The 13112-nt window shown below is 38.5% G+C and overlaps 1 protein-coding gene across 11 annotated transcripts in view; it reads right to left on the bottom strand.

The window, feature by feature from the left end:
• PHF14 (PHD finger protein 14) overlaps positions 1 to 4883 on the bottom strand; it is a 199081-nt gene extending 194198 nt beyond the window's left edge. For all 11 annotated transcript variants that reach the window (XR_009494172.1, XR_009494171.1, XR_234227.5 and 8 more), the window contains exons 1-2: positions 4468 to 4883; positions 3855 to 3965 (exon numbers count right to left, since the gene is read on the bottom strand). Coding sequence is in view for 6 of the 11 variants with exons in the window: in XM_003585942.6 (XP_003585990.1) it covers positions 3855 to 3965; position 4468 (112 nt within the window). In the remaining 5 variants the exon portion in view is untranslated. The remainder of the gene's footprint in view (positions 1 to 3854; positions 3966 to 4467) is intronic.
• Between the last annotated feature and the right edge of the window lie 8229 nt (positions 4884 to 13112).

Below are 13112 nucleotides of genomic sequence, written 5' to 3'. Positions count from 1 at the left end.
GGTTACAGTCATGGGGTCACAAAGTCGAACACAACTGAACAACTAAACAACAAAACTAACTATGGCTCAAGAGCTAAAGTTAACCATCTTACTTTGGCTAAGGGTTGGGGAGACACAGCACTGCTATTTCACCTTGTTTAATAAAAGTAGTACATGCATTTATCTTCAACATCATTCCAGTTACATGTGGTAGTTTAGTCACTAAGTTGTGTCCGACTCTTGCTACCCCATTGATTGTAGCCCACCAGGCTCTTCTGTCCATGAGATTTTCCAGGCAAGAATATTGGAGTGGGTTGCCATTTCCTTCTCCTGGGGATCTTCCCAACCCAGGGATCAAACCCAGGTCTCCTGCACTGCAGGCAGATTCAATCCTATTTTAAATGTCTCCTATCCCCAGTCTTAAGTCACAGTCTCAGATATAATCACTTTAAGCCAAACTATGAAACTGCCAATAATCAACTGCCTTTAGTCCTATAAAGTGGATTAATTTCATAGGGTACCAGCTAACATTTCTATATATGGTTCTTCTGGTGGTAACCACCATAAATCTGATACGCTTACACATTATTTTAGGATTAACTTAAACATGTATTTAGTATTGTCCTCAATCAAAAATGATAGATTCAGTCCTACTTTTACATCAGAGATAAAATAAAAGATGGTCTCTTTTCAGTTCATACTTTTCTAAAGGTAGAAGCTAGTAACACTTAACTGTTGATAATAACTTGCCAAGTTTATTGGCAGGTCTTTTCTGAATTTTACCTTTTTCTATTTTATCTGAGAAGCATAAAAATTATGTCTATCTGCAAGGGTAGTCAGTTTTCAGAAATTTCAATATTTATTCTTAAAGCCAGACAGAAACACAAAGTTTTGTAGTCAATACCAGAAGAAATTGAGGCACAGAATCCAATTAAAAAACTGAGGCCCACCACTCTAACCATTGTAACATTAAGTCTTTAACTCAATAAACTCAACAGTTCATTGAGTTAGTCACTTTTAACAAGTTTGTGGGGGTCTTTTTTTGGCCACGAAACATATGGGATCTTAGTTCCCCAATCAAAGACTGAAACAGCAACCCCTGCATTGAAAGGGCAGAGTCTTCACCACTGGACCACGAAGGAAGTCCAGAGTTAGTGATTTCTAAAGACTGCTTTGAAAGAAGCTATGATCAGAAAGACTATTATTAAAGATTATTACTATTCAGTTACTATTTTTCCACTTCCAGTTTAATCACCTATTACTAAGTAGGGTTGGGATTCCACAACTTCAACATGTTTGAAAAACAGTGATAACTCAAATGTCTTTAAGAGTCCAACTATCTTACAAAGAGAAGAGAAAGGATTCAAACAGGAAGCACTGGTAGTCTAGATAAGCCAGTATGTCAGCAATGGGAGACAATACACCTTAACCAAGACTGGAAAATACAATTCAATTTCTACTATTACCCATTAAAAAAAAAAATTATTTTCTACTAAACTCTCAGTTATGACAACAAGAGCTGCACAAATAAATTTGTGACCTTTGGGGCCCAGGAAGGAAATTACAAGTATAGCAGACTAGACAACTGAAAGTATATATTTTTAAGTGTTTCAGAAGACTAAAAAAATTATCATCCTAACAAAACTCATTCTACCACTTTCACAAATAACAGATAATTCACATCAACCATGATTAAAATTTAACAAGGTGAGGGGTTCTCTATTTAGCTTGATACCAAGAGTTATTTTGAGAAAGCAATTTGTATCATTAGATTATTTTAACCCTTGTAAAGAGAAGTGCTACATCTCAATAAATAAAATGAGAAAAATTATATGCAAAGTCAGAATTTACTGTCATAAAACTAATTATGGAATACGTAAAAGAAATTAAGCTTTGGAGTTTTTCCCTAACGGTATTCTAGTAAGTCATAATTTGTAAGACCCAACCATTTTTGTCAGTTTACAATCTCAACACAACAAACCAAAGTTGCATTCTAGCAAAGAATATTCCTTTCTGCACAGTTTTCAACAAGAGCACTGACATAGGTTTAGATTTTACTTCTTTGCCTTCCTTTTTTTCCCCTTTGGAAATACCAAACAACAGTAAACCAAGTGAGAGATGAAAGAGCTGAGAAATAAAGGGGCAAAAAAATTAAACAACATACACTTTACAATTTTTGATTGCTGGGAGTAACCTCAATTAGTCACCTTGATAAGTAAGTACAGTAGTTTCAACTTAAGACTACATTTATTTACTTTCAGGGCCTAAGCAGTGAAAGCATTAAAAATGCTGAGAATCGTAAGAACTGGATTAGATCCATTTAGGCTAAGTGGCTTCATGCAAATTCTTTAAACTCAGTGTCCCTGTTATCTGTAAAATAGTATCTCTTCCAAAGTTATTGTAAAAATTAAATGAGATTATGGAAACAAAAAGTCGTTGGTAAATCACAATGCAAACTGTGCCTGTTGATGCTATTAAAAGTAAAATAGTAATACAATACAACCAAATTTCATCCCTTCCTACCACATCTGGCAGAAAAAAAAATCAGGAGAGAAATAGGACTAAGCACTGAAAATTCTCTAGAAGAATAATTTAAAACTGTTAAAAGGATAAAATCAAAAGGGCTTTAATTTGTTACTTGATTTAAATTTCTGTCAAAAGGGGTATAATTAAGTAATTTTTATTGTTCATGTGTACTTGTATTTTTCATATAAAATATTTAAACATAATTTGTATTTCTCAGATTCCTGCAATGAAAACTTTTTATGTAGGTATGTCTGTTGAATTACAATGAACAAAAGATAAAAGGAAAAACATACGTTTCCATTTTTCAATTGTGTACAATGTTACTATATGATTTCAGTTGTGTATATTACCGTTGGACTTTTATTAAAAGTTTATTTTTAAAATCACAAAATAAAATGAGCAAGCATTCATGCTTTGTAGCTCAGATTTTTAAAGGCCCAATCCACAAGGTCCAGCACCTACCAAAGTACAACTTTTTACTTTTGTCAATTTTGCGCTGGTAAGGGAGTTAATAGACAAAAAGCAAAACTCCTTTCAGAGGGTGCCGAACAATCTGAAAAGACAAAATCTTCCTGGGTGGTTCAAGGCTCCTATTCTCTCAGAACGGTACTCTACTTTAAGATTACCTCTAGATTTTTCCCTATTCTGTCCATCAAAGAAACGTAAATGTATCTTTAAGTAAACAACAGAGAAAACACTTCTGTATCTTGTGTCTCTTTGTTTTCCATTGTGTCTTTTTGTTTGGTGTTTACTGAGGTATGAAAGTGAAAGTTGCTCAGTCCTGTCCACTCTTTGTGACCCCATGGACTATACAGCCTATGGAATTCTCTAGGCCAGAACACTGGAGTGGGTAGCCTTTCCCTTCTCCAGTAGATCTTCCCAGCCCAGGGATCCAACCCAGGTCTCCCACATTGCAGGCAGATTCTTTACCAGCTGAGCCACAAGGGAAGCCCAAGGATACTGGAGTGGGTAGCCTGTCTCTTCTGCAGCGGATCTTCCCCACCCAGGAATGGAATCGGGGTCTCCTGCTTTGCAGGCGGATTCTTTACCAACTGAGCTATCATGGAAGCCTTTATTGAGGTATAGGTGATTTACAATATTACTGCATCTTTGAAGAAAATCCTTCTCTGACAGTTATCTGATAAATAGCAACAAAAACAGAAGTAGTGATAGTATTATCCAGTGACACGCTCTAAGGGAAATGTAGGAAATCAAATCGACAAAATAAAGTTTATGTGCTTTAACTTTATATTGACATTTTAATTAAAATCCATTTTTTTTAAGCAACGTCTGAAAATCAGCCCAACTCCAAAGAGCTGGGAAAAGGGAAGCAAGAAATAAACATTTACCTGAAGCATCTCCAACTTTAAAATCACTGTCATCTGAACTATCATAATCGAGAGCTTCTAGCAGAGAAGCTGCCAAAGGCTTCACCTGCCTCCTCTTGGAGCTGCGATCCACTGTTAAAAGAAAAACATTACATTGTCATTCATAATCACACCAAGCGCGAGGGAGAAATGTGGCGCTGAAAGAAGGTACAGATGACCTCCTGCAGGTGGTGCAAATCTTTGTCTTAATTCAGTTCTTAGCAAATGGTGTGGTGGAAGGTTGGGGTGGGAATATTGGGGCTGGCCGGCCAGCTCCATGGGCAGGTTCAGCCGCAAGGCCCAGCAAGTACGAGCCCAGGGCGACCAAAATCAAAACAGGCCTTCTTGAACATCTTGCTTCTGAGACTTGCTCTCTCTAATCCCTCACTAAGACATCGTTAACAATCAATAAAAAATTCAAAGCCCAGGGAATATAAAAAGCTATGTCCATTCCGACGGATCGTGGAGGGGGAGCGTCCGCGGAGGGTACATCTTCCCACAGGATTCTCCCACCCCAGCCCTGCCCCCGCCGGCCCCGACTTCTTGAAGGGCTGAAATGGACCTGTCTCCCCGCGGACGCCTCCGACACACTTACTAAGGAATCCGAGGTGGTCGTTTGGAGGAGACCTAGGGAGAGGCTGCGATAGCACAGGCAGCGCCGAGGTCGAGGACTGAGACCAAGGAAATAAGTCCAAAAGATGCTATTAAAAATGGGCGGCGCCGCGGAGCTGCCTGGGGCGCCCCAGGTGCAGCCCCGCCGCTCCCCTCCCGCCCCCCGGCCCCCCGGTCCTAGCAGAACAGACCCCGGCCGCTCGAGCGCCTTCCTTTGGCGCTCCCCGGCCAAAGGCGCCCTTCGGCCCAGGCAGCTCGGCCAACCCGGCAGCCCTGAGTTAATTTACCCCGTTAAAACGCTTAGATAAAAAAATAAAGGAAAGAAAAACTTTATTATCTCGCAAACAAAAGCAACAAAAGACCCAGAATCTGCACAGTCCGAGGCCGGTAGCCTAAGACAATAGAGAAAACTACGACCCGGATACAGCTCTGAAGAGAAGGAAGTAAAAACAAGAGCTAGAGAGCGGCCCTAAGAGCAGCAGAAGCTGAGAGCGCGTGCGCGCGAGTCGCCTCGGCTGTGTCTCCGAGACGAGGAGCCGAAAGAAGACGAACGCAAAGCCGTGGGAGAGCCGAGAGGAGACGAGTAATGCCGAGCGGGAACAGAGAGCCTTCCCGAACCCTCTGCCTGCAAATCCCTGATGCTGGGCCCTCAGTCCATATAAATAGGTCAGTTTTTGTTTCTGAGAAGACAGAGCAGTGTGTGTGTCTCCATGAATGTGGAATAGTGCTTTGCATACACTTAGATAATATATTTTTTAAGATGAACTTTTAAATCCATAAAAATATGAGGAGAGTATATACAATTGGATTTCAGTCCTTCAGCAGTTTCAAATGCCATGTTTATTCAAATACAGGTTAGCTATTTTTAAAAAACAATGTTAAAATGTTAGAATCTGAGCAGTATTAATACTTTTTACATGTTTCTATATCAAGGAGAAAGTAAGATTAGAATAAAGCTGATTCAGTTTATGTATTCCCCAGATATATATTGAGTGGTAATGTTTGTAACATGGGAAAATATAGAGTTAGGAAGGACTGTAAATGAAATATATAAGAAGCAAATCATGCAATACAGTAGGGGCGCTTATTCCTTAAAGAAAACATGTTGAATTCTTTTGTGAACTGTAATTGAATTTTATAATACTAAATTTGAAGAACTAATAAATACTTACCTAGTGCAGTTTAGGGGATGATTACATAGAGGCTGTACCTTCAGCAAGAAAGTTATCTTTTCCCTGCCAGAGCTTAAGATATAGTTGAGGATACAAATAAGTCGATGAGGAGCTGCTGCTGCTGCTGCTGCTGCTGCCGCTGCTGCTAAGTCCAGTCAGCCGTGTCCGACTCTGTGCGACCCCAGAGATAGCAGCCCACCAGGCTCCCCCGTCCCTGGGGCAGCCCACCAGGCTCCCCCGTCCCTGGGACTCTCCAGGCAAGAACACTGGAGTGGGTTGCCATTTCCTTCTCCAATGCTTGAAAGTGAAAAGTGAAAGTGAAGTCGCTCAGTCGTGTTCAACTCTTAGTGACCCCATGAACTGCAGCCCACCAGGCTCCTCCGTCCATGGGGTTTTCAGGCAAGAGTACTGGAGTGGGTTGCCATTGCTCTCTCCGAAGTCAGTGAGCAATTACTACCTATTGTGAAAAGGCTGCCAGAGAAAAAGTACACATGCTAAGGGAAGTCTTCCTAAAGAAAGCTTTTTTTTTTCTTTTTGATTTTTAAAATTTTATTGATCTATGGCTGTGCCGGGTCTTCGTTGTTGTGCAGCTTTCTCTAGCTGCAGCAAGCAGGCCACTCTCTCGTTGTGGTCTGTGGGCTTCTCATTGCAGTGGCTTCTCTTGCTGAGGTTTGCAGGCTCTAGAGCTTGGTCTCAGTAGTTGTGGCACATGGGCTTAGTTGCATGTGGAATCTCCCAAGACTAGGGATGAAATCTGTGTCTCCTGCATTGGCAAATGAATTCTTAACCACCGGACCACCAGATTAAGGCCAAAAGTCTCATTTAGCTCCAGACATGGTATCTGATCTGGGCTGGAGAAGAGAGAAAAAGAGACGCCAATTCCAGACCAAAGAAAGGACATAAGCAAATGACCAGGATAAATAGAGGAATAGAGATGACTAGTCAGATTCCATGAAAGCTGGGCTACCTCGAATGCCTCAAGACATTCCACCACAACCGTAGTTATTGCAACCTCATATTTCTGTGTTCCACGTCACTGCTAAAAATGCAACGTCTCTGACCCTCTGATCTCTCTAAACCTTTAGTTCCCTGACCCAAACCACCACTGCTATGTACCCACTCAAACCTTTCTATCATACTGAGGAAACTTCCATTCCAAAATTGTAAAATATTAGTAAACTCTTTCCCGTTTCAGTATCTTTCTTGTACCTCCTTGTATAAAGTAGAAATGTATAAAGTTTGTATGAAGTTATCATGCTGCTGCTGCTGCTAAGTCACTTCAGTTGTGTCCGACTCTGTGCGACCCCAGAGACGGCAGCCCACCAGGCTCCCCCATCCCTGGGATTCTCCAGGCAAGAACACTGGAGTGGGTTGCCATTTCCTTCTCCAATGCATGAAAGTGAAAAGTGAAAGTGAAGTCACTCAGTCATGTCCGACTCTTCACGACCACATGGGCTGCAGCCCACCAGGCTCCTCTGTCCATGGGATTTGCCTGGCAAGAGTACTGGAGTGGGGTGCCATCACCTTCTCTGGAAGTTATCATGAAACCCCCTCAAGTGGAAGCCACTTGTTTTCTCAATATCCAAAGATGGCATCTGGTCCTTAGTTGGCTTTCAGGAAGTGTCATAATTCAAAATGATTTGTAACCAAATTCAAGATACTCAGAGATAAAAAGATGGAGTGTGTGGGGAAAGTAAAATAAGAAATGAAAAAAGTTGAATTTTATTATCTGGTTTGAGAGAAAAGCTGTAGGTCCTGATTAGTATTTTAAGAAACCAGAAAAGTGGAAATCAGTTTGTTATAAACCTAAGGATAACATACATCACCAACTCAATGGATATGAGTTTGAGCAAGGTCTGGCAGTTGTGATGGACAGGGAAGCCTGGCGTTTTGCATTCCATGGAGTCACAAAGAGTCATACAACTGAGCAACTGAACTGACTGACTGAAAGATAACAGATCTGGCTCACAAAACATAATGGAACATGTCAGTTACATTTCTACTCTCCCCAGATTTCACTGAAATCACAAGAAAAAAAATGAATATAAATAAAACCAAAAAGCCATAACTCTGCCATAAATCTTAGCAGAGTGTCACAAGCAAACTTTTGAGGGTAGAAGAGAAGGTTAACAGTTATGGAGGTAGGCTCAGATTGCCAACAAAACCCACCAGACTAAAAAGCACTTAATCTCATCTGGGTGAAAGATATGAGTCACTGAAATGAGTTTTTTCAGAAGTCCTTGTATAACCCTCAAATGACAGATAATGAGGCCTGTGAGAAGAGCTAAGACTTGGATAATAGGCTGGCTAATTCATAAGAAGGAAAAAAAAGTTTCCTAGAAATCTATTTGCAGAGGGCCTGAAAATAGTGTTTCTCCCCAGAATATAACTTCAAGTACATTTTTATTAAGTAAGAAGTCTGATTCCAGAAATTACCAGAATGGGCATCAGGTTTACAGAAGAAAGAAGGATAATAAACCCAGTGCCATGAGCTGTCATAAGATATAGGAAGATCCAGCATACAAAATCACTCATAAATCATGAAAAAGAGCCTACTCACATGTACTCTCCCTACATCACTGATCTTCCTGCCCACCATAATGAGCACAGTGAGGACATCTATAAACAGAACTTGCATTCTTTGATCTGCCAGGTGAATAAGACTTCTTATTTAGACAACATATAAAAATTCGGGCTACCAAATCCTCCTATTCTATGTATATAGACATAGAGGCAACCAAGAATCAATGAATATTTTAGTAAAACTAACAAAATGAGAGGATTTAGATTTTAAAAAATCTTTAAGACAATCATATAATTCATATATATCAGGTCTCATGTACATCATAGATTTAGAAGGTGAAAGGAGACAGAGGCCACCTTCTTTCAGCGGTAGCAGTAGCAAAACAAGATCCGTTATCTGTGAAAGTAGAATCTACGTTCTGGCATTTACTCACCATTTTCAAATGCATGACGTCATGGTGGAGAACGAGCTCTGGAAAAGATTAGCAACAATAGCTCCACTTTGTTTTCTGACTTTTAGATCATAGCTACAGTTGTACGATTTTGAAACTCACAGCCTCTTTGGATTACTGACTTTCACTCTTTCAGCCCTTCTAATGATTTTGCATGTACCAATTTTTTTTTTTCAGTATAAAATACTTATAGTGGTTTCCATTTCTTCTACTAAAATCTTCTTTGAAATGAATGCTTGCTAGAGAAAGGTGTTCAGAAAATAAATAAATAAAACTCAACCATGAGAATTAAAGATTTATTATTTGACTTGGTGTTTGTCAAAAGGCAGTGATGCCTTCATTTGTTGTTGTGGTTTAGTCCTTAAGTCAAGTCTGACTGTTTTACAGCCCTGTGTACTGTAGTCCGCCAGGCTCCTCCGTCCATGGGACTTCCCAGGCAAGAACCCTGGAGTGGTTTGCCATTTCCTTCTCCAGGGGATCTTCCCAACCCAGGGATTGAACCCAAGTCTCCTGCATTAGCAAGGAGATTCTTTTCCACTGAGCCACCAAGGAAGCACAGACAATTTATTAACAGTGGAAAATAGATACAGATGCAGTGATAAAAATGTTATTTACAGTATTAAATGTAGCAGCCAGGAATAAGGTGCCTATTGAAGGCAAACCTTTGGTGACAATGTTTGCTATGGCAGAATGAAAATTATTATTTTATTACTATTAGGATGAAATAAGAAATACTGAGTTGGGCTGGAGCCAGCAGCTAGCCAAACAGCTGTCATTTGTGATCACTTAATTCATTGTAGAGTCTATGGCTCATGTTATCTCACAATACTTAATGTTTTCAGAGATATTCAGGAGAAAACAATATTGAAGAAATATAAAAAGATGGTGCTGAAATATCTGAGCTTCAAGAGAATACTAAATGCTTCTAAAGAGAAAAGACAGAATATCTACAAAGGAATAGAAATCAAGTTAGAATCAGAATTTTCAACTGCAACTCTAGATGACTGGAAACTTCTAAAACCACCTCAATGTTTTCTAACAAAGGGTTCATTGATAACCACCGTTTTCAAATTATGTAAAATATACTGACTACAGAATTTTCTCCAAGGCAACAAGGATCTGCTCTAGATTAAAAACTAGAGTAAAAACTTTCCACATATATAAAAAATGAATAATACTGACATTTTAAAATTAATTGTTCTAGATAATATGTACACACAGTAAAAAAAATGTTTAATGCACAAAAAATTTTTATGAAAATAAATTTTCACTTTATCTTTGTGCCCTAGCCAGTCATCTCTCTAGACATAACAGGATTAACTTTTTTTAAAAAGACGCTTAGTTCAGGGCTGAGTTTTTATATCTTTATTGAAATACAGTTTACATACCATAATATCCACACTTCCATGGTGTAAAATTCATGGCTTTTAGCATACTCAAAAGTTGTACAATCATCACCACTATCTAACTGTAGAACATATATAACATCATCACAGAAAGATAGCCCAAACCCATTAGTAGGAACTCCCTGTTTTCTTATTTCTAGACTGTGGCAGTCATTAATCCACTTTCTATCTCTTGGAATTTGCCTATTCTGGATTTGTATACAAATGAAATAAAAAATGTATGGTCTTCTGTGTCTGGCTTCTTTTATCTAGCATAGGGTTTTCATGGTTCATCCACACTATAACACAGCTTGTTTGTAAACTAACCTGATACTGTGAAATGTTATCAGTATTTGTTCTGCCTGGAGAGAAGATGAAAGAGGTATTTTAATATTTGCTAAGTAGCTGTGTATTAGATCTCTTAGACAAGCTGAGATATTTAATTATGTTTCAGTGCATATGAATGGCACTCTTAGGGGCTGAGTTTTACAAGGGGCAAGTCCCAAGAAAGCAAAGCAGATGGGCAAAGACAGCATCACTGATGCAACATCACAAAGTGTACAACACTGTTTGTTAGACAGACAAATAAGGTTAGTTAGAGACAGGAGGTTTCGTGTCATCAACTCAAAAGGTGGCAAAGCTTTCAAACAAACAAGAATGCATAAATAATACCTTCTGTTCTTTCTAATCCATCAAGTCTTCAAGTGACAGAACATAAGCAAACCCCCAATATTGTTCTAAATCTACACAACTCAGTTAAAAAAAAAGCAACTCTTATTGGAAAATATCAGAGGACAGTGAAAAATAAATGAACATACAGATGAAAGGCTCAAGGAACAAAACACCCTTTTAAACATCATCCATGCCAAGGCCAAAAAAGTCTCTCTTGAGCCCCCTCAATTAGTACCCTCTGTGGCCTATATAGTCATTATCTTGAATCTAGGACTATTTTTTTTTCACATTTTATGTACATGAACCCATACAGTGTATGTTATTTTGTTTCTGATTTCTTTGACTAATATTTTTTCTGAGGATAATCTATGTTGTTGTAATTGTAGTTCATTTGCATTGTGGAATATACCAGAATTGTGTGCTTGAATATACCACAATTCACTTTTCATTTACCCTTGATAAACACTTTGGCTCTTTTCAGTTTATGCTATTATAGATAATAGTTTGATATGTATTCTTGTTCATGTCTTGGCATACATAAGCACACATTTCTGTTGGGTTTACATCAGAGTAAATTATTGGACCATATTGTATTCAAGTATTAACTTTAGCAGATTTTCAAAGCATAGTCCCAATTTATACTCTAATCAGCAATGTGTTCAGGTAATGTATTTAGCAGGGTAACAGGATACAAGATTAATATACAGAAATCTGTTGCATTTCTTTAAATAAACAATGAAATAATAGAAAAAGAAAGTTTTAAAGAGTCCCTTCTAAAATACCATAAAAAAATACTTAGGAGTAACCCTGACCAAGGAGGTGAAAAATGTATATGCAGACTACAAAACATTAATAAAGGAAAGTGAAGATGATTAAAATAAATGGAAAGATATCCCATGCTCTTAGATTGGAAGAATTAGTATAATTAAAATAGCCATACTATCCAAAGCAATCTGCACATTAAGTGTAATCCCTATCAAATCATCCATGACATTTTTCACAGAACTAGAGCAAATAATCCTAAAATGTATATCGAACCATAAAAGACCCAGAATTACCAAAACAATCCTGAAGAGAAAGAACAAAGCTGGAGATATAACCCTCCCAGACTTTAGAAAATACTGCAAAGCTACAGTAATCATAACAGCATGGTGTTGGCACAAAAATAGATATATAGATCAATGGAACAGAACAGAGAGTCTAGAAATAAACCCACAGCTTACACTCAATTAACCTTTGAAAATGGAGGCAAGAATATACAATGGAGAAAAGACAATCTCTTCAGCAAGTGGTATTGGTAAAGTTGGATGGCTACATGTAAATAAATGAAGTTAGAACACTCCCTCGTGCCACACACAAAAATAAACTCAAATGGATTTTAATCTTTAGACAAATACAAGACATGGTAGCACAAAACTCAGAGAATAGAAAGAACACAGGCAAAGCATTCTCTTACATAAACCATACAAATGTTTTCGTGGGTCAGTCTCCCAAGGCAAAAAGAGAAAGACAAGTTTCACCACTTATATGTGACATCTAAAAATATATATACAAATAAACTTATTTACAAAACAGAAACAGACTCACACAGAGAAAACAAACTTATGGTTACCAAAGAGGAAAGGGGGGAGGGATAAATTAGGAGTTTGGGGTTAACAAACTCATGCTACTGCTGCTGCTGCTGCTGCTAAGTCGCTTCAGTCGTGTCCAACTCTGTGCGACCCAGCGGACGGCAGCCCACCAGGCTCCCCCGTCCCTGGGATTCTCCAGGCAAGAACACTGGAGTGGGTTGCCATTTCCTTCTCCAATGCATGAAAGTGAAAAGGGAAAGTGAAGTCGCTCAGTCGTGTCCGACTCTTAATACTACATATAAAATAGATAAATAAGAAGGTCCTACTGTATAACACAGGAAACTATATTCAATATCTTTTAATAATCTATAATGGAAAAGAATCTGCAAAAGAATATATATATATTTCAGTTATATACATATATAACTGAATCACTCTTACTCTAGAAACTAACACTGCATTGTGAAACAAACTATACTTCAACAACAAGAACAAAAAATAACCTAGCAGATCTATGAGTCCCTGAAGCAAATTACCATGCAAACTAAGTTATCCATCATGAACTGGGTTTTGTCTGATCAACAAAGCCATAAGACTGAATATGCAGAGCAGCATTCTATCACCAATGGAAACCAGATGAGTCCGAGCTGGTCCTGAAGGTATAAGTAAATTGCATGAGTAAGTGTTACAGATGCCTGTGTTCTATACTCCTGCAATAATACCTGATCCCCTTTCAACCAACCAGCACCTATGGTTACATGGAACACACTCTTTGATTAGTTAACTGAGGAAGAAATATTTCAGCCCAGTAAACAGATGTTTCTCTATGAAATACTGTCAATATTAAACAGCT

This window comes from Bos taurus, chromosome 4, assembly GCF_002263795.3.
Source record: "Bos taurus isolate L1 Dominette 01449 registration number 42190680 breed Hereford chromosome 4, ARS-UCD2.0, whole genome shotgun sequence".
Classification (NCBI taxonomy): domain Eukaryota; kingdom Metazoa; phylum Chordata; class Mammalia; order Artiodactyla; family Bovidae; genus Bos; species Bos taurus.
This window is presented reverse-complemented; position numbering and strand designations above follow the sequence as displayed.